Source organism: Saccopteryx leptura, chromosome 3, assembly GCF_036850995.1.
Source record: "Saccopteryx leptura isolate mSacLep1 chromosome 3, mSacLep1_pri_phased_curated, whole genome shotgun sequence".
Taxonomy (NCBI): domain Eukaryota; kingdom Metazoa; phylum Chordata; class Mammalia; order Chiroptera; family Emballonuridae; genus Saccopteryx; species Saccopteryx leptura.
The window spans coordinates 277,702,609-277,729,544 of NC_089505.1; the positions used below are offsets into that span (position 1 = coordinate 277,702,609).

General features: G+C 40.3%; 1 protein-coding gene across 5 annotated transcripts in view; it reads left to right on the top strand.

Annotated features, from left to right (window-relative positions):
* Window positions 1–3,061: 3,061 nt before the first annotated feature.
* The window catches only part of MAP4K3 (mitogen-activated protein kinase kinase kinase kinase 3), a 150,338-nt gene continuing 126,463 nt past the window's right edge, over window positions 3,062–26,936 (top strand). For 2 of the 5 annotated variants that reach the window (XM_066378432.1, XM_066378435.1), the window contains exon 1: window positions 3,066–3,713. In XM_066378432.1, the coding sequence (XP_066234529.1) occupies window positions 3,618–3,713 (96 nt within the window). In that variant the 5' untranslated portion in view covers window positions 3,066–3,617. Of the gene's footprint in view, window positions 3,714–26,936 lie in introns of all 5 variants that reach the window. The other 3 variants (XR_010750438.1, XM_066378433.1, XM_066378434.1) reach the window with 3 other exon arrangements.

The window sequence follows — 26,936 nt, forward strand, 5'->3', positions numbered from 1 at the left end:
TAGTTTTTTTTATAGTCCGGCCCTCCAACGGTCTGAGGGACAGTGAACTGGCCCCCTGTGTAAAAAGTTTGGGGACCCCTGCTTTAAAACATTCTAAAACATTTGAAATAACAGTAATTAATATTCTGTGGGTTTACTGTGGTGCCAGACACTACTGCCTTTTACATGTATCTCCTTTTTGATTTTATGACAGCCTCAGTTTGAAATCATTTCCCAGGGTCATTCAATAAGGCAACAGACAAGATTTAAACCAGGTAGCCTATATGTGCTCCCTAGTGTGTGATGCCTACATGGATGGGTGCTTTATGGAGCTGCAGCTAAGTGGCCAGTCTGGAGCATAGCAAGCACCGCCTTCTCATTTGTCTGGCTAACTCCAACACATTCTTCTAAATTTAGCTTTAGCATCATTCCTATATCTTCTCATCTACATTAATGTCCCTCCTCTGTGCTTCTCAGTATTGTGAGACTGCAAACTCCTTGAGGGCAAGGACTGTGGCTGGCTTTTCTTCTCTGTATTTTAGAAAACTTAGCATAAGATAAATTTTAAAAAGTATACTGTAAAGCAGAGTAAAGACTAGTAACTGCTAAGAGTCTAGCCTCCATGTCATACAACCTCTTTTCAAATTTCAGTTTTATGTTTTACCTCAAGCAGCTTAATCGGTCTGTGCCTGAAAAAAATGCAGATAATACCTATGTCATCAAGTTGTTATGAGAATTTAATGAGATAATATATGGAAAGTAACTGACTCAGTTCCTGCCACCTTGTAAGTATCAATACTTAGTATATTAGATATCACTATTTTTCTATTTTATTATGATTATTCATTAGCACTATCTTATAAGGAGGCAAGTTGCTTTGAAGCAGTGAGTTCTTTTTTACTAAAGATACAGCCACTTAGTGTGTCCATAGGTTCTTGAAACTGTGGCAAAACAACATATAATAAAACCAATTTTACCACAGGCTGATTGATATAAACAAGAGTTACCATAAGTTCCTAAAGCATCTCATCAATGTCTCAACAAAACTACAATACATTGAAAGAATCCATGTTATCTGAGGACCTGCTCTATTCAAACAGCAGCAAACCCAGGAGAGAAGCTGCAGGAACAGTATTTGACTTGAGAATATTAGATAACTTCTAAGGATGCTTCTAATCATAGAAAGGGGAAGCTATTTCTCTGATTCAAAGAAAGTGTGATTGTTAGTGTTACTTGTAGCAAAGTGAAAAAGTGTTAGGAAAAAAGGACATCAGATTTGGCTGTATGTCCATAGTACAAAGAATAAAATATTTAATTCTTTGTGAGCAGTTCATTGCCCAAAACCTTTTATTTATGTTGAAACCCATATAGCAAATCAGATCCTCACATGAATATCCATCTCTTTTCAAGAGGACTAGGTTAGCCCTGCCAAAATGGAACAAACAAAACTTTAAAGACAGTTCCAGCCCGACTGAAATGTCTTTTCCCTTTGAAAGAAGTCTATTAGTGATGCAAATGCAAAGTTATCTACACAGATGATAATCCTAGCAAACAAAACAGTGAAACCATTAGAATGGTTTTGTGCAGCATTCAGTCCTGAGAATCCTGAGAATCTGGCATTCCAGCATTAAAAAGGCAGAGCAGAACTGGCTTCTGTCTGGGATAGTTGGTTAGATCTGCTTACTCAAATCCTGGGCTACTCATCCTCATATTTAGCTTAAAGAGGCCAAGCAGTTCTCCAAATGCAGACAAGCAGAAGGAAGGTCTCACTCTGGGCCCCCAGCAAGTGCCTTAAACAGGTAAAAGCAGGATCCTTGGCCATGGAATAACATTTAGTCAAGAGTTTAATTCTCAAGATATCAGAGCCATAAGGTAGACCCATATATAGAAGAGATCCAATGATAAGTATTCATTGGGCAGCAATTTAAGTAATATGTTTATATTACTGATGCTTTAAAATAATTAAAAATTAGACAATTGAAAGGCTACTTGTACAGGTAAGTAGATGGTCGTGTTCCAACATCTTTTATGTAGTTAACACTCAAGGGTAAACTTCATTGGGAATTTAGTAAATATGCAGTCTTATTGTAAGCAAAAGGATTGAAAAGATGTATGAAGCAGTTAGCTATAAGTAGTTTGCTTGACTATTGTATGATTATTTTATCCCTAACAGGTTTGATGAGATCTAGTTTCTCAGGAGCCAGCAGATGTTAGGGAATATTAGTAGTCAGAAGGTGTGGTGTCTAAGAGTATTAGGAAAGCATTTCTGAAGCAAGCTCCAAAGTGGTATTGCTAAGTGGTCATCACCTACTTGATTAAAGCTGTTGGAAATGCCCAATGGATAATTTATTGAGAGCAGAAAATTAACCCTCCATACCCACACGCTTTTTTGGACAGGTATTAACAGTTGGCACTGGTGTCCATATTCACTAGATGTAATGCTCGAAATCTGGGTCTTAAGCAGGGTGGGGCGTTGGGTAGGTAAAGTAAAGAGCTTCCGGATCATCACGTGTTTACATTTAAGGTGCAGGAATGGGACTTGTCCACCCTCCACCCTCCACCACCTGTACTTTGCAAGGTTGTTCGACAGCTTGCCCAGTCCCCGCCCGAGTCTTTGATAATCCAGACGTCTCTGGTGAGGAAGTCAATCACTGCTTTAGTTCTCGGCTCTGTCTCCCACGCCCTCTACACCGGCTGGCTGGCGGCCGCTCCGCGTGTCTCTGTTCCCAGAGCTTCCCATGCCCTACCCACTCACTCCTCACGCCTCCCTGCTTGCCCTCGTGGCCTGTCCTCTTCTGCACCCTGGCAGGCCAACTCCAAGGGCCTGAGTGTCGGGTATCGGAGCAAGCACCACTCACTTTTCTCAGGGTGACCCCTTCCCCGCAATCCCACTAAGTCTTGTAGTACTTGGTTGTGTCCTATGTGTACCTGCTTCTAAAGTTTGGAACACTGTCTTGAAAATTAAATCTATAGTATCTGCTTAGGACTGGGACCTGATCTGGCAACGTCACACTTTGTCATTAGGGGAATCAGAAGGTGGATAGGAGCGACTTTCCGTCTGTCCCTCTCGCCGTCCCTGGGGCCGGCAAACCTTTCTTGGCATTCGTCCGTAGCGGTGGCGCGCACTTCCGCGCCCGGGAAAGCGACAGCTGCTCAGGGAAGGCATTGATCGCCCCGCCACCCGCTCTAGCCCAGCAGGCGCGCATAGCCGGAACGCGCACGGGCCCGGCGCGCGCGGGCCGGGGAGCACTCCCTCTAGGATCGCGGCTGCGCAGTCGGGCTGCAGCCGGGAAAAGGGGGAGGAGGGTGGAGGAGCTGGAGTAAGGGGAGGGGGAGGAGCGGCGAAGGCGGAAGCCATGTTGGAGTTTCACCCGGAGCGAGGGGCTGCGAACGTTCTCCTCTCCCTGTGGGTGTGACCCGGGCTCGGCGCGGCGGCGGGCTGCGGGGGCGGGGACGGTTAGCCCGGTCGTCGTCGTCCGCGGCGGCGGCGTGAGGGCAGCGGCGGCCGCAGCGTGGAGCCGGGCGATTGTGACCTCCGGGGGAGCAGGGGGCCGGCCGCGGCTCCCCCTCTCCGTGTGGCCCCCTGAGCGCCCCCCCTCCCCTGCCCGGGAGGGAGGCGGGGGGCACCCGGGCCCGCCATGAACCCCGGCTTCGATCTGTCCCGCCGGAACCCGCAGGAGGACTTCGAGCTGATTCAGCGCATCGGCAGCGGCACCTACGGCGACGTCTACAAGGTAAAGGCGAGGGCCGTGCGGCGCGGCGGCCGGGGGTCCCGACCCGCTGCGAGCAGGGCCGGGGCGCAGCGGAGCCCGGGTGTGCTCTCTGCCGGTGGCGCTGGCGCCCGGGAGCCGAGGGGGAGGAGGTGGAGCGGGCGCCCCGGGCTCCGCTGCCCGGGAGCGAACAAAGGGCCAAACGTTTAACCCGGAGACCTCCGAGTCCTTACCTGAGCCCTCCCTGGACGCGCGTTTCCCGGGAGGCTGGACGGAACCGCAGCTCTGCCCGTCATAGCGCGGACCCGGGTCCGGCGTTTGTTGCACTGGCAGGGTCGGTGCGACGAAGCGGACAGCAGGGGTTTGGCGTATGTCAAACCTGCGTGCTCCAGACCGACCTGGCTTTATCCGCTGTCGGGTGGGAACTGCTCCCCTCCGAGGCCCGGTTTTAGTTATTACACTGGCAACCTCCATCCACAGCCCCTCATTTTTTAGTGTTTAGCATCCGCATACCAGTTTCCTTCAATGTTTTAAGTACCTTTTTTTTCTTTTCTTTTTTCTTTTTTGTAAAAGCGATGTAGTTAGCGTGATATGTGTTTTTATTTATTTATTTGGGAAAGAGAAACTGTTTTTCTTCAAGTCCAACTAGACTGGGATGCTTTATTAAAAAACACTTTTTTCAGTGACCCGTAGAATTCATTTTTTAAAAAAACTGAATTGAATACTTCGGAAAGGTACTGATTTGACGAGGTTAAAATTCAAAGCCCATGAGTAAGTAGTACAGCATTCCTGTTGGAGAGGGACCACTTCTAAATGTGGGAGATAAATCACTCTTCCCTGGCCAGCTCAACTCTTGGCCTCGCGGAGGATGCCAAGAAGAGAGGAGAGTGCCAAATGTGGTAGCAGTAGTCTTGATTTAGTTGTGTATCTTCTTACTGGTAACCGAAGTGGAACAACTCCTGATTCACATAACACCTGAGGATGCACAGCTTCATTTGACTTTGGAAAGTTTCGTCTCAACTTTATTTTGCCCACATTTAAGCAGTAGGTTTTTACTTTTACTCCAGTGTCATGCATATTACTTAGATATTTAATATGATGCAGCCAGTATGGTGCATTCGTCTGGTTTTGTGGAGGATTTGCTTTCCACTGTCACTTATCACTTTCCCTATAGACATGTGTATGGTTAACACCCATTCTGCATAGGGTACTGGGCATCACAGCAGTTGGGTTGTATCAGTAAAAGACATATATGTTCCCACTTGGAGTTGATATTATTTTTGGACAGGAACAACATTTAACGATCATTTAAGTAATTATTTTATTGCAGTTTGATTTTGGGTTGCAGAGAAGAGAGGATTAGGATTAGGGTTATGAGAACATGTAGCAGGAGGACCTGATCTCCTTCGGGGAGTCAGAGGCTTTGGGCAGAGGCAATGATGCCAGGTAGAGCACATTCTGTGAAGGCTCTGAGGCTGAGAAAAGGATTTAAAAGAATGCCTGTATGGCCTGAGCAACAAGAGATAGGATGGCCCTACATCATCATGCTGGCCTCTGAGGTCTTGTAAGGAAGTGGGACTCCTTCTTGGGACACTGGAGAGTGGAATTAAGTTTGGAATTTTAATAGATCTACCTACTGCATTGTGGGGAGTAGATATTGGAGGGGGAAGAGCAGTTAGGAAGACAATGCAGTGGTTCGGATAAAAATAGCTATTACTGGTTTTGGAGTTAGTGGTGACTAAAAGTTTAAGTGAATGAACCTTGGTTAAGGGAATCCAGTTATAGTCAAATTAAAAGTTAACTAAAACTTTGCTAATGTGTAAGTCTTAGTTGGCAGTGTGTACAGTAAGTTCTTTCTCAGTTCTTTACAAGAATAATTGGCCATGTATTTACTATATTTAGAAAAAACAGCCGGTAGTTAAGCCACATGATTAAAAAGTAAACAAATTAAGTCTTGTAATTTCCTAAGGACATCTAAGTGCACTACAGGTATAAGTTGATTAATCTTGTCATCTGTTTAAAAAAATGATAATAAAATTTATTACTTGCCAGGCACTGCTCTGAGATTTTTCCATGTATTAACTTATTTAATTCTCACAACAACCCCTTGAAATAGACACTGTTATTAATTCCATTTTGCAGTTAAACTGAGGCACAGAGATTACAGTAAATTGCTTAAGTTGGTAGGTGGCAAAGCCAAAATTCAAACCAGTTAGCTTTAGAGACTGCATTCTTACCCACTGGGTAGTACTGCTTCTCTAAAGATAGGATATAGGCAGATGATGTATTACTGAATTTCTAGTGGAGAAACTGAGGCATGCATTTTCTTCAGCATTTCAGCTATAGCCACGCTATGAATTACAGTGGGTCTTTAAGTAGTAGTTGGGATACATAACTCCTGCTATGCAGCCAGGCCTCATTGTTTTTGTAGTCTGCCAAGTGGATATCACACAATAGATGTTTGATCCCTGTCTGCTAGATTCTTCCAATAGCAGGGACCCAAAGGAGAAAAAGTCCATGTGGCTTTTGGCATTAGACCTCCTGCTTGCTAAATAACCCACAGTTTAAACTGTTTGTATTTTTGTCTGTAATCATGTTTATGTTATAAAGTAATATTTTTTGTATTTGTTTTGCTGTTTTAGATTTTTCTTATTTATACAAATTGTGTTAATTAGAGGGTTTGTTTTTAAAAGCTAATATATATAATTTGCTCTTTGCAAGCATTTAGGTGCTAAAAATAGAATGATCAGATTAAGTAAATAAGTTTGAGCCCTAATTGTCATTCTTAGAAGGTTGGTGTTTTAAGGGATTTTTATTTTGAAAACTATCCTATTGCAGTGTAGTAATACGTTTATTATATTTCAGGTGGCATGGTTTAGTTGAAAAGCATTGACCTAGGAAGTTTCTGAAGATCTGGAACTTATTAACTACGTGGCCTTATAAAATCATTTGGCCTCTCGATTTTGTTGGAAAGGTATTACCATGAAATGACCTTCTGCCATGGTGCTAAATAAATGGCTTAAATTCTATTCAACAAGTTAGTTTTTATTTTTCCTAGGCCAAAAAATATAAATATGTATATCCTCTGCATTGTCTTAAAATACAAGGCAATAGTTTTTTGTTTTTGTTTTTTTAAAGGAGTTTTATTTACTTCTAAATGTGGGCTCCATATATCAGTCAGATGAAGTATCTGTAGCAAGTACTACCTAGGGACCTAGGAGTTGACAACTAGAGAGAGCTTTGGTTGGTCCTCAGGAGGCCTATGAAGCCCTCTGAAATTAATATCCTTAATGTTGTATGTATGTTTTTCTGGAAAGATAACTTAATAGCATTCATTACCTTCGCAAAGAGGTCCATGAGCCCCCCAAAAGAAAAGAATGAATGATCTGTAGGTTTGTCTTTTGGAATAGTTTTCTTGGAAAAATTAGGTAGTTCTCTCTCTCACTGTTTTTGCCAGATCACATAATTAACATTAATATAATTTTCACGTGTATTTATGCTATCTTTTCACACAAAAATTTTCAGTTTAATTTGTATTATTCCCATCCTTAAAGTCTTCATGTCCTGATGTTTTAGATTTACTGCTAGAGAGAAGCATATCATACTAAAGCTGGAGATACAGTAAAGCAAAGGATATTTAGTTGTTGTTTTGTTTGTTTTAGGTGAGAGGAGGGGAGACAATGAGGCAGACTCCTGCATGTGCCCAGATTGGGATCCATCCTGCACTCATGTCTGGGACTGATGCTCGAGTACTGAGCTATTTTTAGTGCCTGAGGCTGATGTGCTTCAGCTGAACTATCCTCAGTGCCCTGAGCCATGTTTAAACCAGTTGAGCCACTGGCTGCAGAAGGGGAAAAGGGAGTGGGAGGGAAGCAGATAGTCACTTTTCCTGTGTGCCCTGACTGGGAATTGATCCTGAGACGTCCACTGGCCAGGCCAGCAAAGGATGTTTTCAAGGACCAGTCTTAATGTTTTTCTCAGGAAGTACCTTAACTAGTCTCATGGCTTTAGCCCCATCCCTGTGAATGACTCCCAGATGTCCCCAGCCTTGTGTTTTCTCCTGAGCTCTAGCCCACTGTCTTCAGCACACCTTCTCACAGACTACCTCTTCCTCCAAGTGTGTGCCTTTCCTCATACCCCTTTTTGTCAAAAACCCCACTAGTGACAGTTTACTCAAAGCCTTGGAATCATCCTTCATTTCCGGAGTGGACTTTGTAGGCATTTTCTTGAGTGTGGCTGAGATGCCGAGGGAAAGCAGTACTGTGAGTATATGTAAAAGGACTGAGAAGTTCTGTGGTTAAAGCTGTTACACTTTGCTTAATTAACCCAGCAAACTCCAATCTTACTTGACTGTGGGATTCTTTTTCTCTGCAATACCTACTGCTTATCCTTAGAACTAGTTTCTTGCAGAACATGCTTTGGAAATGTTGGTGTTTAGTTTATCTATGTATGTTTGGAGGCCATTTCCTCTGAAGCAGAGGCGGCAGTGTTGCTAAATTCCAAAGTAGTATTCACATGGTAATCTGTGTAAACAGACTTGGGGTCTGTATGAAAGCTGGCAGCAGAAAAATTGAAGATTGGGCAGTGAAATCAGGAAATTTGTATGTTCAGGTATTTAGTGAGTTATGTATTGGCTTATTTGTAACTGCATCTTTCAAGGTGTTCTGATAATAATCATCAAACACCAATTCTTAGATTAGTGGTTTATAAGAATCTTTCTGGGAAACCCAGTTCTGAAGTCTCACTTCTGATGAGGGACATGAAGACCTTAAGCATCTAGAAAGGAACTGCCAAAGAAAAAAGAAAATACAGTGGTTTGGTGTTAGGCTAATTTTTACTTCCGTGGAGGACAAACTTGAGAGGGACCAAGGAATTGGGCCTAAACTTTGGAGAGATTGCTTGAATTTTTAAGGTAAATTAAGGTAGAATTTCACAACATCAGTAGTTATTTGAGATAAAAAGTGATGATGGAATAGACTCTGGGATAAATTCTCTACAGTGCTTAAAAAGAAAACTTCCAGGTTATGTGATTTTGATATGGATCTGATTCCCTGAAGGAGGTACTTACCTCCAGATCTGATCTGCGTATGTGTATTTCTTATGAAAGAAAATCTAATCTATCATTTTGTACTGAGAATGAATAGTTGGTAGTTCTCTATTGCAGTGTTTTTCAACCAGTATGCCACGGCACACGGTCAGGTGTGAGTATAAATGTATAAATACATTTAGAAACTATTATATATTATTAACTATATGTATAATATGTACTGTGTTAGAGTGTCTTTTTTTTTTTGTATTTTTCTGAAGCTGGAAACGGGGAGAGACAGTCAGACAGACTCCCGCATGCGCCCGACCAGGCTCCATTCGGCATGCCCACCAGGGGCGATGCTCTGCCCACCAGGGGGCGATGCTCTGTCCCGGCCAGAGCCACTCCAGTGCCTGGGGCAGAGGCCAAGGAGCCATCCCCAGCGCCCAGGCCATCTCTGCTCCAATGGAGCCTCGGCTGCGGGAGGGGAAGAGAGAGACAGAGAGGAAGGAGAGGGGGCGGGGTGGAGAAGCAGATGGGCGCTTCTCCTGTGTGCCCTGGCCGGGAATCGAACCCGGACCTCTGCACGCCAGGCCGACGCTCTACCACTGAGCCAACCAGCCAGGGCCATTAGAGTGTCATTTTGTGTCACTTTGGTAGATGGTGTGCCCAGGATTTTGTAAATGTAAAAAATGTGCCGCGGCTCAAAAAAAGGTTGAAAATCACTGCTTATTGAGAGTATGTTGAACAGCCATACTACATTGAATAGTTATGATATGAAAGGAGATGTGTTAAGGACTGTGAGTAAAGTAGCAAAAATGACAAAACTTAGTACTAAGAATTTACAGGCACATAAAATGTGTACCTACTTGTAGCTATCATAGTTTGAGATCAAAATCTTGTTGATTTCATCTTTTCTGGCATTTTAAATCTCTTACTGTTTGAAAGATTATCTAGATAACCGACCTCCAGCAGAGTGAGTTTAGCTCTGGCTTCTGGAGTGAGACTGCCTGGTTTCACCACCCCACCAGCCAATTACTCAATCCTTCTCTCTGTACCTCAGTTTCCTCATTTGTAAAATGGAAATGCTTTGAAAGTGCTTAGGACTCTATGCCAGACATGTGATAGTCAGTGATTGTCCAATGCTGTCAGTATCTAGCATTATTTATTATTATATACTTCTCCTGCTCCTGTCCTCCTAACCCACTCTGCTCCTCGGGATATTTGGACTTGCTTTCTGTGCCTGAATTCTTCCCTTCCCCAGTATTTGTGTGGTTTGTTTCTTCATTTCCCTCATGTCCCACCTCAGATGTCACCTTTTAAATTTGTCTGTTGCTTACCACCCTATAAAAAACAGCACCTGCCCTCACTTTGTCTTTACCAGGGATGAATCCAGATCTTATAAGGGTCTGAGTTTATACAGTTAGAGGGGGCCTTCATTAAGAAAACAAATGCATTGGAATAAAAAATCAGGTATGAAATTTATTTAGAATGAGAAAAGATGTTTCAATAAAATGCTATAATCGTTATCTTCTGAGAACTCTTTAGACATTTAATTGAAATGCTCTCATAAAATCTGTCCTGTTAACAACCTGGCTGCTTCTCCCCACCTATGGTATTCTATGTCTAAGTAACTTTCAAAACTCTTAGAGGTCCATACAAGTGAGGGGACCTGAACTTTGTTTTATTAGTTTCATAGAGAATTTAGCCCTGGCCCTTACTTTTCCTAACTTTCATAGTGGTGTATATTACCCTACATTTATTTGTTCATTGCCTTTCTTTCTGTACGAGAGTGTGAAAGCAGGAAGCTGGTGGTTTTTTTACTCTGTTGTACCACTAGAACCTAAGAGAGTAGCGGATACATATTAAAACAATAAATATTTGTGGAATGAATAAATGAATTGATGGGAGGAAAAAACTTTTTTTACATGAGTTGAGAGGAAAGAGATCCTTGCTTCTGATTGGGAGAAATCACAAGTTTTATAGAGTAGGTGGCATTAGACTTGACCTAAACCCCTGGCAGTAGTGGGTACAGAATGAAGGAAGCATTGTGAATTATTATTCAACCCAAACTAAATTAGTAGGTTTAATGGAAGTATCTTCTGCAAATTAAGCAATGGGCATAACTATTATATATACTTTGTCATTTAAAAAAAAATAAAGAACTTTCTTTAGTGACTAGTAAATATATCTATATATTAAATATTATTTTTATTTTGTTTTTTGAAAATGTAATTAAATTTGGCTTTTAGGAAGAGGACTTTGTTCAACAATACCAAAAGGCCTTAGATTCCTGAGATGAAAATCATGTTTGTTTTCTGCTTTAGCTTTGTTTTTACAGTCCTTTTTGTTTGTTTGTTTGTTCTGGAAGATGCCAGGCTTCAGAATTCCAGCTGTCTTGACCTGAGGCTATATAGATTTGGGCTCCTTTAATGTATTGCCTACCTTAGACCTTAAAACTCTGGAAGAATTTTAGAGTTGATCATAAATTTAGATATATTCAAATAAGGCATTTATTTTATTTAAATTCTTAGAAATTTGAAGTGGTAAGGACGTCCCATCTGTATAGAAAAGTCTAAAGTATTGATGGTGGATAGAAGTTTTCCAAGATTCAAGTTTTCACTTTGAAATGACTAAATGACAGATTAATTTAGTTTATTTTCAAGGAAATGTCAAATATCTAAGTATGAATAATCACAGTTTGTCAGTAAAAATGATGTGTGGAAAAGTGGCTAGTTCAGATAGAACACGTGCTGTTCTTTGAGACAACAACCATCTCACTTTGGTATGCAGCATTTCATCAAATAGAATATTAAAATGACATGCATTCTCAAGGGTCAAGGTCTAATAAAATTAATGATGTGTACGCTTCAGCAAGGGCATTCTTAAGTGAAACTGGTTTTTCCTATTCCGCTGTGAGTGCATGACAGTAAAGAATGCAGTGACTGCTAGTACATTGTGAGGCTGCTGCCCTGATATGTGCTCAGGCACTAGCTGTTGGATCATCGTTGCTTTTGCATTATTAGTGCAAATATCAACACAGTAAAGGGGGCAAATGACATTTTACTGTCAAAATAGTTTTGACCTTTCGGATCCTCAAAAAACTCGGCCCTGGACAGTTGGCTCAGTGGTAGAGTGTTGGCCTGGCGTGTGGATGTCCTGGGTTCGATTCCTGGTCAGGGCACACAGGAGAAACGCCCATCTGCTTCCCCATCCCTCCCCCTCTTGCTTCTCTCTCTCTCTTTCTCTCTCTTCCCGTCCTGCAGCCATGGCTTGATTGGAGTGAGTTGGCCCCATGTGCTGAGGATGGCTCCATGGCCTCTACCACAGCAGCTAAGAAGAGTTTAGTTGCTGAGCAACGGAGCAATGCCCTGATGGGCAGAGCATTGCCCCCTAGTGGGCTTGCCGGGTGAATCCCGGTCAGAATGCATACGGGAGTCTGTCTTTCGGCCTCCCCTCCTCTCAATAAAAAAAAAAAAAAATCCCAGGAGGGGAAATAAATAATCCCAAGGACCCCTGGAACTGTGCTAGAAGAGTACATAGAATAAAATAAGGGTGAGGTAAGTGGTGATGGGTGAGACAAGGCTAATAGAAGTAGGAATGGAAAGGGAAACAGATGAGAAACACCTTGGAGAAAATTTGACAGAACTTTGTGGAGAAATAGGGAATGGAGAACAGTAATTCAAAGAGCATGTCACAATGTTAAGCCTGATTGAGGAGCACATAATAGTCACTGTATATATATTTGTTCAAATACATTAATAGTTGCAGAATGATAGCAGTTACAAAGATAAGTTGAGAAGGGGAGCTATAATGAAGTGTGGATATTTTATTAGAAAATCAAGAGATATATGTAAAATTTCATTATTTTCTTGCTGTGGTTGCTCTAAAAATACACTAATAATAACTTTTTCCCTCCTGTGAAGAATGTCAATTTTTTAACTGTGTCTTTAGAACTAATAAAAACTGATAAGGAACAGTACCTTTTTCCCAGCTCCTACTAAAAGATTACCAGGGAGATACGCTACATATGTCTTATTAAAGGAGAATACTACAAGTTTGGAGGCTAACTGATATAAGAAATCATTAAGCAGAACAGTAGACTATGGGCTAGATATTTTTATTCTCGCATAAAGTTTTAAAATGTTCCTTGTTTTGCCTGACTGGTGGTGGCACAGTGGATAGAGCGTCGACCTGGGATGCTTGAGGTCCCAGGTTCAAAACCCTGAGGTCACTGCTTGAGCAAGGGTTCACTGGCTCTGGCTTGAGCCCTCCACCCTCTGTCAAGGAGTGTATGAGAAGCAATCAGTGAACAACTAACGTGCCACAACTACAAGTTGATGCTTCTCCTTTCTCTCTCTCTCTCTCTCTGTCTCTCTTTCACATACTCACCAAAAAGAAAAAGAAAAAGTTTCTTGTTTCATTCTGCTTATGATGTATGTACATTTTTAAGGAAAATATAAGAAAATGGTTATAATGATAATCTATCTCCCAAGAGAATAAATACTATATTTTAGTATTTTGGTTAATTTTCTTCCAGGTTTTTTGTAGACTAATATTTTGCAAGACTTGTATGTTGTATATTTTTAAAATTAAATTAAAATTCACTTACCGTAAATGCATATAGCTCTTATGTGTTTCAGTTAGGTGAGTTTTGATATGTATATAACCGTGTAACTCATGCCCTTATGAAGATTTCCCTTAACTCAGAAAGTTTCTTTGTGTCCCTTCCCACCAGGTCAGTAGGGCACCTCCCACCCAATACAATCACTGCGCTGATTTCTTACACTATCAAAGCTCTGCTAGAACTTCATGTGAATGCATTCACAAATGCATTGCCTTGGCACCTTTGACAAAAATCAGTTGACAGTACGTCTATGAATATATTCTGGACTCTTGTTTTGTTCTCTTGAGTTGTAAGGCTGTCCTTTCACCAATATCTCACTGTCTTGTTTACTATAGCTTTATAGAAAGCCTTGAAATCAGATAGTGAGTCCTCCAACTGCTGTCTTCTTTTTTGAAATTATCTTCTCTATTCTAGGTCCTTTGCTTTTTTCTGTTTGAATTTTAGAATCAGCTTGTCAAGTTATGTGGAAAGCCTCCTGAGATTTTAAGATATTATTTTGAAATAATTATAAACTCATAGGAAGTTGCAGAAAAAGTACAAAGACATCTCTGCACCCCTGACTTAGCATCCCCGCTGTTGTCATCTTTACATAACGATACTGCATTATCAAAACAAGGAGCTTGACTGGCGCAATGCAATTAACTAGCCCTTAGATTTTACTACCTTTTTCATGCACTCATCTTTATTCATGGCGTTGTGCTTGATTTTGTGACATTTTATCACAATAGTTTGCCAGCATTTTATTGGGATTGCATGGGATCTGCAGTTTAATTTTTGGAAAATTGAGATCCTAACAGAATTGAGTCTTCTGATCTTTGAATACAGTATTTTTCTATATTTATGTAGGTCTTTTTAAAAACATCTCCCCAATGTTTTGCCTTTTTTCTTTCTAATTTATAAATTTTATTTCTAGCTTTTTCTACTGATATTATCTTTTATTACAATAAAAGATAACTATTATGCAGTACTTCTTCCAGGTGGTACAGTAATGGTAATGAGAGCCACATTCTCAGTTTCTACTAACATCCTCACTGTGCTAGTGGTGTCTGACTTCCTTTGACTTAACCTTGTACATTTTTAGCCTTGACCATATGGGCTCCTTATTTTAAAATTGGCAAAAGTGGAAAGAAAAGAAAACAGGAAATGACTATTTTAAAAGCTGTGCACTTTAGCTTTTGTATCTAAAGATCGAACAAAGTCCTTAGAAATATGATCTATTTTTATATCTGAGGTATATGTATTTATATGTGCATATTTTGTAAAATTTACATTTTTAAGCTTATTAAAGAAGAATAATTTAAGGTTTGCTTTATCCTTAAGAGAAAAATTAACAACACTGTGCTAGATTCTTTATAAAATCCCAAAAAATTTCTTTCTGATTTTAAGGGTTATATGCTTTGATTGAGGAAACAAAATATGCCTAAATGGAACATTTACAGAACATTTTCAAGGCAGTAGTTTAACAATTAAAAGAACGGTAGCATGTTATAAATAAAGACGATAGAAATTCTTTGTAAGAAAAAGGTAAGTTGGTGTTGATCTAGTACAGACTTCCCAGAAGAGTTTATCTTGATTTGGGACTTAAAGAAATACTGTATTTCCCCATGTATAAGACGCTCCCATGTATAAGATGCACCTTAATTTTGGGGCCCAAAATTTGGAAAAAAATGTTACATAAAGTTATTGAACTCAAGTTTTATTCTCATAAAATTTGTACAGTTCTTCATCACTGTCAAAACTCCCATCCATTAGCTTGTCCTCATCTGTGTCTGATGACTAATCACTATCTTCTTATATGGCCTCATCTTCGGTTTCATCTATGGCATTTGAAATGCCACAACCACTGTATAAGACACCCAGTTTTTAGACTTCAAATTTTTCAGGGGGGAAAACTGCATCTTATACATGGGGAAATACGGTGCCGTGGTTGTATTTGTAGAGAAGATGAGGAAGTCATTCCAAAGGGTAGGGGTGAAAATACTACCATGGGGCCAAAGTAGACAGAGAGGTAACAGACAACCATTCTGACTAAAGTAAAGGTTTATATTGGGAATGTGAGAGTGTTTCCTCTATCGAAGATACAGACAAGTACCAATTGGAGAATGTGGCCCCATTTGATTTACAGTGTAATATTTCCCGAACTCACTAGGCCCTGTTTTCCTTTTCTTACCTGCTGTGGTACTCTCTGGATGGTAGTGAGTGAGTTTTCTTTTATTTCCTCCCTTTCCCCTCGATTGGGTTAAACGTAACACATTTTATATTTATAGTTTTTTGTCATTACCTTAAACTTTTAACACGCATAAAAAAGTTAATTATTTTTATTTATTCATTTTAGAGAAGAGAGACAGAAAGAGAGAGGAAGAGAAAGAAAGGGGGAGGATCAGGAAGCATCAACTCCCATATGTGCCTTGACCCGGCAAGTCCAGGGTTTTGAACTGGCAACCTCAGCATTCCAGGTCGATGCTTGATCCACTGCGCCACCACAGGTCCGGCCATTTTTTAAAAAAATTATTTTTATTTATTCATTATAGAGAAGTGAGACAGAGAGAGAGAGAGAGAAAAAAAGTTAATTGGTGTCTCTCTGTTCTCTTTCTGGTCAGTACATGGACTTGAGCATGCCTGATTTCAGTTACTGCCTTCCTGTTCTATGTTGCTGTTCTACAGGGTTTTTAAATGTCTCAGATTAGTGTTCATTATCATTGTTTTATACCAGCAGTGCTCTTTTATTTTTTTTATTATTTTTTTTGTATTTTTTAAAATATACCAGCAGAACTCTTTTACATTTACCCATTTGTGTTTTCAATTTCTTTGGCCACCATTGCTTCTTATCGTCTTACTCCTTTATTCTGGGTTCAGTTTTCCTCTTCCTGGTGAGTATTATTTGGTAGGGTTCTTCTTTTCTTCCTCTTTCCCTCCCTTATTTTATTTCCTTCCTTCCTTCCTTCCTTCCTTCCTTCCTTCCTTCCTTCCTTCCTTCCTTCCTTCCTTCCTTCCTCCCTCCCTCCCTCCCTCCCTCCCTCCCTCCCTCCCTCCCTCTCTCCCTCCCTCTCTTTCTCTCTGACTATATATACATATTTTTTCTGAACCATTTCAAAGTAAGTTATAGGTATCATATAAGGTCTACCGGAAAGTTCTGTCCGTTTCTATCACAACAAGTTTCGACATGTAAGCACGTTTATTTGGCGCATGTGTGCCTCTCTATTTTTATCACTTAATGCAGGGGTCTCAAAGTCAACTCAGCATGTGGGCCGCAGAGCAAGATCACAGCCATTCGGCAGGCCGCACTAGGTCTACAAAAGGCAACTGTTACGCAACACTTTTCTCACTGAAGTTGAAAACAAAAAAAAAATCAGTACAACAAGCACAATCGTACATGCAGTTTACTCAGTGTCACAAAACGACCAGAAACTGTAGTTCGCATCGCAACTGCTGTTAACTAAGCTAATATCTAGCTAGGATGCTAGAGAAATGAAAAATACAAGTAGGCCCCCTAGGCTTACTTAATTTTATCCAAAATATTTTGAACTTCGTGGATTAGTCTGCGGGCCGCACAAAATTGTTCGGCGGGCCGCATGCGGCCCGTGGGCCGCGAGTTTGAGACCTCTGACTTAATGTATACATACTGACGTAGCAAATTAACTAAAACAAAGTTGATTCACGTTAGTCTTATGTTTAAAACGATAGTGTACCCATGGCTACTGATAAAGTTCATTTATGCCACTGTAATTTTTACGAATTTCAACAAGGAAGAAATGCTACAGAAGCATGTCTGTCGCATCCACCATATTCCCCAGACTTAGCACCCTCTGACTATCACTTGTTTTTGTCCTTACAAAATTTTTTGAAGGGCAAAAAATTCAAAAATGAAGATATCAAACAAGCACTGGTTCAATATTTCGCATCAAAAGATAAAACATTTTTCAAAAATGGGATATACAAATTGCCCTCATGCTGGCAAGAAATCATTAATAATAATCGCAATTATATTATTTAATCAAGTTTATTGACGGTAAGAAAAATTTGTATTTTGTTTTATTCCAAAAACGGAGAGAACTTTCCGGTAGACCTTATACTTCTTTATCCACAAACATTTCAACATACATTTTTCAAAGTAAACATTTAATTAAATAAAACAGCATTACAGTTATCAAAATTAGGACATTTTGATACTAATACAATACTATTGTATTGTTAGATCTATAGACCTTATTCAAATTTATACCATTGGTCTTAATAATGTCCATAGAGCATTTTTTCCTCTAGCCCAGGAACCAATCCAGGATCACACATTGCTTTTAATTTCCAAGACACTTCAGTCTCTCTATTAATTGAGAATAGTTTTTCAGCTCTTTTTTAAAAAATCTATCTAGACACTAACTTTTTGAAGAATACATGTAATTTATTTTGTAGAATATTATTTTGTTATGAATGGTGCCTTTTTTGGTTTAAATTCAGGTTACACATTTCTGACTGAGTGACTCATAACGGGAAGTACATGATATTGATTTGTCCCATTTAAAATAATATATTTTCATTGATTTGAGGAAGGGGGAGAGAGAAATAGAGGGATGAGGCAAGGAAGAGAGAGAAACATCAACTCTTTTCATTTAATTGTGTGCTCATTTATTGCTTCTTGTATGTGCCCTGACCAGGATCGAACCCACAACCTCGGTTTACTGGGATGACGCTCTATCAGCTGAGCCACACAGCCAGAGCTGATTTGTCCCATTATTAATTTAGCTTTGATCACTTCGTTAACATGTATCTGCCAGGTTTCTCCACTATAAAGTTATTTTTTTTCCTTTTGTAATTAAGTAATTTGTTGGGAGATACTTTATTTCTCCTTCTTCATCTTTCACCCATTAGTTTTAGTACCTGTTGATGATTCTTACTGAATTACTGCTGTTATGGTTGCAAAACTGGATTTTAAACTCCATTAATTTCAAGTTTATTGATTGCATTCTATTTGAGAAATAACTTTTACTTCTCTGTTCATTTATCTGTTTTTGGACTTACGGATTATTTTATTCATTGGGTTCTAAGTCATCACTATAATTTATTTTGATGCTCATACTACTTCAGATTTGGTCAGTTGGATTCTGTTAGCTAGTTGAGGCTGTCAAAACAAAATACCGTAGACTAGTTGTCTAAAACAACAGAATTGTACTTACTCATATTTTGGAGACTAGAAGTCTAATATCAAGGTGTACCAGCGTTGTTGCTTTCTGGTGGGGACACTTTTACTAGGTTGTAGATGGCGACCTTCTCACTGTGTGTTCACCTGGCAGAGAGTGAGCCAGCAAGCTGTCTGGTATCTGTTTTTGCAAGGATACTAATGACTTCATCTCACATAGGTATCTCCCAAAGGCCTCATCTCCAAATACCATTCAGTTTCCCCTATTATTAACATCTTGCAGTAATGTGATACATTTGTTATAATTGATAAACCAATATTGATAAATTATATAAGTAAAGTCTGCAGAATACATTAGGGTCATTCTTGGTATTGTATATTATATAAATTTGGACAAATACATAATGAATTTGTTCATGATTAAGTAATCATATGCAATATTTTCATTGCCCTAACATTTCTCTCTGCTCTTTCTACCCCCCACCCCCACCGGGCAAGCACTGGTCTTCTTACTATCTCCATAGTTTTACTTTTTCCTGTAGTTGGAATCATACAGTATGTGGTCTTTTCAGACTGATTTCTTTTAAATAGCAGTGTGCATTTAGGGTACCTCCATGTCCTGTTGTGGCTTGACAGCTCCATTTGTTTTCTTTATTGCTGAATAATATTCCAGTGTATGGGAGGCCCACAGTTTGTATATCCATTCTTCTATTGAAGGATATCTTGGTTGCTTTCAAGTTTTGGCAAATATGAATAAAGCTGAACAAAATATTTGTGTGAATGTTTTGTGTGGACGTAACTTTCAGTTTACAGGTGTAAATACCAAAGAGTGCAATATGCTCTAGATTATGTGGTAAGACTATGTTTGGCTTTGTAAGAAACTTCCAAACTGTCTTCTAGGATGACTGCACTGTTTTTGCACTCCACCAGCAGTCAGTCCTGTTCCTGTTGCTCCACATCCTCACCAGCATTTGCTATTGTCAGGGTTTTGGATTTTTGGCCATTCTAATAGGTTTCTTTTAGTATCTCTTTGCCTGTTGCAATTCCCCAGTGACATAGGATGTTGAACATTTTTTCACGTGTGTATTTGGTGGAGTGTCTGTTCAGATTTTTTGTTTTTTCAAAAATTGGATTGTTTTTGTTGAGTTTTAAGAATTTTTTAGTATGTTTCTTTTAATTTTTTTTTTTTTTTTTTGTATTTTTCTGAAGCTGGAAACGGGGAGAGACAGTCAGACAGACTCCCACATGCGCCCGACTGGGATCCACCCGGCACGCCCACCAGGGGCGACGCTCTGCCCACCAGGGGGCGATGCTCTGCCCCTCCGGTGCATCGCTCTGCCGCGACCAGAGCCACTCTAGCTCCTGGGGCAGAGGCCAAGGAGCCATCCCCAGCGCCCGGGCCATCTTTGCTCCAATGGAGCCTTGGCTGCGGGAGGGGAAGAGAGAGACAGAGAGGAAGGAGGAGGGGGGGTGGAGAAGCAAATGGGCGCTTCTTCTATGTGCCCTGGCCGGGAATCGAACCCAGGTCCCCCGCACGCCAGGCTGATGCTCTACCGCTGAGCCAACCGGCCAGGGCTGTATGTTTCTTATACAAATCTTTTATCAGACAATTTTTAAAATATTTTCTCCCAATCTCTGACTTGTTTCATTCTCTTATCAGCGTTTTTTAGCAGAGCAGAAGTTTTTAATGAAGTCAATTTATCAATTTCATTGGTTGTGCCTTTGGTGTTATATCTAAAAACTCATTGCCAAACCCACCAAGGTCACCAACATTTTCTCTTATCATCTAGAACTTTTATAAATTTTACATTTTACATTTAAGTCTGTGATCTATTAAAGGTAATTTTTGTGAGGGGTTTGAGGTCTGGGTCTAGATTAATTTTTCTTTTAACATGTGAATGTGTATGCTCCAGTGACATTTATTACAAAGAACATTCTTTTCTCATTTAATTGCCATTTGCTTCTTTGTCAAAGAGCAGTTGACTGTATTTGTATAGGTATGTTTTTAGGTTCTTTATTAAGTTTCTAGGACTTCTGTAACAAAGTATCATAGACCAGGTGACTTAAACAACAGAAATTTATTGTCTCACAGTTCTGGAGGCGAGAAGTCTGACGTCACCGTGTCGGCAGGGTTCGTTTCTTTTGAGACCGCTCTCCTTGGCTTAAAGATGGCCACTTCCTCCTGGTATTTTTACATGGTCTTTCCTCTGTAACTGTTCAAACATATATTGGTAGAAGTTATTAAAAATTGTAGTATGGGGCCAGGTACAGCAGATAACTGGGTGTGGTTAAGGACTAGGAGGCCATTGAGTGTAGTTAAGAGGATATCCCTGCAGTCTGTAGAGTTGTTTTCTGGAGTTGTCGGAATGGTTGACAAAAAATACTGATTATAAGTGATTCAGAAGGTAAGAGGAGATGATGAGTTTGATCCCGCTCCTTCCATGTAGAACCATATCATTTTTATCTTTTCCTTAGTGTGTCCCTCAGTATTTATTAAGCATCTGTGTTGAACTTTGTAGCATGGCTGATACAGATGTCTTCCCTCTCTTTAAGGAGGTATCAGACTAGATACAGGGATAGAACTAAGTAACTTAATTAAAGCATTAAATAATATGGAACATTATTGTGATTATGTACTGAATTATATGACTCCTGATAAAAAATCAGATCAGAAAATGATTGCAGTCCATGGCCAAATAGGAAAGACTGTTTTAAAGAGGCATAATGAAAACTGGGCCTTGAAATGTGGTTTAAATTTAAATAAAGTGGATGGCATTGTAGTTGAGGTGAATATTGCAGGATGAAGACCTGGAGAAATAAGCAAGAAACGGTCGTGTAGGAAACATGTCAAATGACATCAAATGATATGTATTGGAGAATAATGGGAAATACTGAATATTAATAACAACTAATTATAATAGCAGATAGCAAATTTATGGAGTAGTGGGCATATATGTACTGGGCATGGTCTTATGTAAGCACTTTATGTGTATTCTCATTTTAATCCTTCTAGCCTTATAAGCTAGGCATTGTTATTATTTCCATTTTACAGATGTGGAAACTGAAGCATGAAAGGAAAGGTCAAGAATAGGCTGAAAGTCATGCATCTAGTATAGTAAGTGGTGAAACCAGGATTTGAATTCAGGCAATCTTCATTCCAGAATCCATACTTTGTAGTCACTGTGTTTTGCTCTAGAGAGATTAGTGGGACCAAAATATGTCTTGAGAAACTGTTTCCAGGGTATATATTAAATATGATAGAATTAAGGGAACCATTAAAGATGTTTGAACAGAAGCGTAGATGAGTGAGCTACTCAATGCCAGGGACCACTCCTTAGCCCTGTGGGAGGTAGGTAGGTGTGATGTAGGATGTACAGTCTGATATTTCAGATTATCTGAAAGATGGTGTACCAGTTCAAGAGTGAGTGGTAATGATATGAATTAGACTAATGACAGGAAGTTTGGAACATAGATGGCCTGGAGAGAGGGGAAAGCTGAGTGAAGTTGAGATATGGAGTTAGATCTTTGACAGATTGATTGAGGTAATGTATTTAAGGAGAAAGGTGTCATTCCATTCCTCTCCCCCTCTCCCTACCCTCTGCCCTCCAGAGTGGTAGACTAGCAGGTTTGAAGGGATCTTCTATTTTACAGAAAAAAGAGCAAGCATGAGGACAAGAATTTTTCAATGATGGGAGCCAAGAGAAAGGATATCTTTTGCCCTAAGTTTTCAAAGGAAGAGAAGCCCTTATCTAACTTCCTTTTCACTTTAGTATCCAAGGAATTCAAGAGTCATGATTTCAGTCATCCTTCTGAGGTATGATATGTTCGTAAATGAATGAAATCTGATATAAAAGACTTACACTGCCTGACCAGGTGGTGGCGCAGTGGTAGAGTGTCGGACTGGGATGCGGAAGGACCCAGGTTCAAGACCCCGAGGTCACCAGCTTGAGCTCAAGCGGGCTCATCTGGTGTGAGCAAAAAGCTCACCTGCTTGGACCCAAGGTCGCTGGCTCGAGCAAGGGGTTACCCCGTCTGCTGAAGGCCCACGGTCAAGGCACATATGAGAAAGCAATCAATGAACAACTAAGGTGTTGCAATGAAAAACTGATGATTGATGCTTCTCATCTCTTTCCATCCCTGTCTATCCCTCTCTCTGACTCTTGCTCTGTCTCTGAAATAAATAAATAAATAATTAAAAAAAAAAAAAAAAAAAGACTTACGCTGTAAGTACACATGTATATGAAAGTTACGGCTCTAGGAGAAGGTTCAGGATTACAGGTTATTGAATATTTTCTAGTTAAAATGGGTAAGAATAATGGAGTAGAGTTTACTCACAATTACCAGAGTTTTCTTTCAACACATATGCATCATTAAAATCATTTCTTAGATTTGTTTTTTCTTTTCAGTGCCTCAGGAATAGGTACTTACCTCCCACTGTCCCTACACACTTCTCTCCCTCTATGCCATTCTTAGGAGGGGACAGAGTTGGCAGAAATAAGAAAATGTTGAGGGTGCTGAGTGATAGGAAACCAGATGGACAATGTCATTATAAAAGCGTGTTTATTCCTCCCTTCTGTACTCCTTGCTACATCTGTCCCCACGCCATGCACCACCACCCTCACTCCCTTCAGTAAAATCTCAAACCCTGAATCTTCAGGGCATTGAATAGAGACTATAATATAAGGCTTTTTTTTTTTTTTTTTTTGTACTTTTCTGAAGCTGGAAACGGGGAGAGACAGACAGACTCCCGCATGTGCCCGACCGGGATCCACCCGGCACGCCCACCAGGGGGCGACGCTCTGCCCACCAGAGGGCGATGCTCTGCCCCTCCGGGGCGTCACTCTGTTGCGACCAGAGCCACTCTAGCGCCTGGGGCAGAGGCCAAGGAGCCATCCCCAGCGCCCGGGCCATCTTTGCTCCAATGGAGCCTTGGCTGCAGGAGGGGAAGAGAGAGACAGAGAAGAAGGAGAGAGGGAGGGGTGGAGAAGCAGATGGGTGTTTCTCCTGTGTGCCCTGGCCGGGAATCGAACCCGGGACTTCTGCACGCCAGGCCAACGCTCTACCACTGAGCCAACCGGCCAGGGCTAATATAAGGCTTTTTGTAGAAACAGACCACACTCCAAGTTATGTTTACTTTTTGACAATCATTCAGTTTTAACAGTAATAAGTTATTGTCATTTTTATTTTGTAATCATTATGTTGACATTATTCTTTTAGGGGTCTCATGTTTCTGGTTAGTGCTGTGATGTTGACTCACTAACACTACTGGAGCCTCTTAATCATATAAGATGTTTTGATTTGGAATGTTGAGATTTTTTTTTTCTTCAGTAAACTGTGGTTACATGAGGTTTGACAAACTTACTTTTTTTTCCCTTTCAAAAACCAAAATTGATGGTTTCTGTTAATTACTGGGCAGAGTTGCTATTTATACAGTAGGTTTGTATTGTTTGTGTTGAGATTTCTTTAGCTGTTTTTATCATGCTATAATGTAGAATTTGAATTAAAATTTGAATATTTCTATAAGTATTGATTTTATATGAAGTGATAATATGAAAGGTCTGAAACTTAAATCAGATTATGTTTTATAAGATTTTAGACAAAGTACTTTTTAAATATAATTTAACTTATTTTTGGTGGGCTTTATAAAAAAAAGTCTGAAAAATAACCTTAAAAATGGATTTAATTTTTTTAGCAACATTGTTTGCTGAATCTACTCATTTACTTGATATGATCAGCTGTTTTGGGAGACAAATACTTTTTTGTTATCTGACCAAAATTTAAACTCATCTTTTAAAACTCATAACATTAAAAAATATTTAAATTGTTTATTTAATTCTTTAAGATTTTAAAACATAAATTTTATTATAGAATAGTTTCAGATTTATAAAACATCACAAAGATAGTAGCAAGTTTCTTTAGACATCTCACCCAGTTTCCCCCCATAGTCAAGTCCAGGATACCACGTTATGTTTACTTGTCATGTCTCTTTAAGCAGAATTTTCTGGTATCAGAGTTTTACAGACTTTTTGTTTCTGATGACAATTTAGAGGATTGCTGCCCAGGTACTTTGTAGTGTTTATCAATTTAGTTTTTCCTGCTTTTTTCTCATGGTAAGACAGTTACGGATTAGGGAAGGATAAGGTGTCCATACTGTTACCATGACTTATGACTGGTGATATTAACCTTGATGACCTGACTGTGGTGATGTTTGCTAGGGTTCTCCACTGTAAAGGGACTTGCCCTGTTTTTTTTTTTGTTTTTTTTTTTTTTTAAATTTTATTTTAATTTATTCATTTTAGAGAAGAGAGGGAGAGACAGAGGGAGAGAGAGAGAGGAGAGACAGAGAGAGAGAAGGGGGGAGGAGCTGGAAGCATCAACTCCCATATGTGCCTTGACCAGGCAAGCCCAGGGTTTCGAACCGGCGACCTCAGCATTTCCAGGTCGACGCTTTATCCACTGTGCCACCACAGGTCAGGCTGCCCTGTTTTTTTATAGTGTGCCCTCTAGCAAATCGCTAAATAGAGCCTCACACTTAGGGGGTGAAGAGTTAAGCTTCACTTTGCTGAGGGAAGGAGTAGCTACATAAATTGCTTGGAATTATTCTGTAGGGAAATGTGTATCTTTGCCCTTGAACTATGTGATATTTAGTATGGACTGTGGATATTTATTTGATACTTTGGCATATAATCCAGTACTCAGATTGTTCACATTCTACCAGTTTAGCCGTTGGAATCTCTTTCAGGTATTCTTCTGTGTCCTTTTGATATGTTCCCATCATTTTTTTAAATTTTTTGTATTTTTCTGAAGTTGGAAACGGGGAGGCAGTCAGACAGACTCCCACATGCGGCCGACCGGGATCCACTGGCATTCCCACTAGGGGGCGATGCTCTGCCCATCTGGGGTGCCACTCTGTTGCTACCAGAGCCATTCTAGCACCTGAGGCAGAGGCCATGGAGCCATCCTCAGCGCCTGGGCAAACTTTGCTCCAGTGGAGCCTTGGCTGCGGGAGGGGAAGAGAGAGAAGAAAGGAAGGAGAGGGGGAGGGGTGGAGAAGCAGATGGGCGTTTCTCCTGTGTGCCCTGGCCGGGAATCGAACCTGGGACTCCTGCATGCCAGGCCGATGCTCTACCACTGAGCCAACTGGCCAGGGCATCATATTTTTAAAAGATTTTATTTATTGATTTTTAGAGGGTGGGGGGAGAGAGAGAGGAAGGGTGGGGGAGGAACAGGAAGCATCAGCTTGTAGTTGTTGCTTCTTGTTTGTGCCTTGACCAGACAAGCCTGGGGTTTTGAACCGGTGACCTCAGCATTCCAAGTCAATGCTTTGTCCCCTGTGCTACCACAGATCAGGCCCCGTCATTTTGTTTTTAATACTTCCTTACTTTCTGGCATTATAAGACGTGTCAGGCTCATCACGTGTATTCCTCTCTCAGCTTTATTACTGGCCATTTCTCCAAGGCCCCTTTTATTGCAGAATAGTGTAAGAAACCAAGATACATTCTCTGGGTGTGCTTGTTGTTACTGATGTGTCATCCATTACTTCTAGGCCCTGTCAGTAGATGGAGCTGGGAAATAACGTGCATATTACCAACCCAGGTATACATACACACTTGTGATTTTTTTCTGTACTTTCTGTATACATTTTAAGCTAACCATGAGTTCATACCGACGTCTCTTATTCTAAAGCAGCACCATGTGGTTCATTCTAGTCTCCTGTTGCTGCTCTGTGCCAGCCTCCTCCTCCAGCAGGAAGAGGCCTGGCTTCCGCCCCCTGCCACCATCTGCCCTGTACTGTTCAGTCTCAGTGTATCTGCACAGCTTCTTAGGAATTCTCACAATTCCATTTTACAAGTTTTCAATCCAAACTGTTCTTTAACTGGCTTATTTACTCTTTGAATTAATAATTAACACCATGTACTAATAATATTCTTATGAACTTTACATATAATAACCAGTTTTTGTCTTACTGTATGCTATGATCTAGGAACTTTAATTATCTCTATTTTACAGAGAGCTTTAGTGATTTGCCCAAGGGTCCCCAGCAACTAACTGGCAGAGCTGCAGTTGAACCCAGGTAGTCTGCCTGTGGACTCCATGCATAGTTGTGTGAAAACACAGAGCTAAATGTCTGTTGTGTTGGTTTCTCATTTTTGAAAAAGTGTTACTTTTTTTTTTTAAGAAAGGAGGGTCAAAAGTGATTTCAGGAATATCAGAAAAATCCCTACCGTGTCTCCCTGGATATGAGAGCGGACAGTGGTTAGAAAAGAGTTAAATTGCCTTAAAAAGGCAAACATGCAGAAGTGAAACTGTATATTACTAAAGGAGAGGTTTGTTTTCTTCTGGTTAGTTGAGGAGGTTGTGCTTGTGAAAAAGTAGTTTATGCCTTTGAAAATGTTCTAGAATAAAACATGGACAGCTTTTTCTTTTCTTTTTTTATCCCCCTCTAAACCATCCCACCAT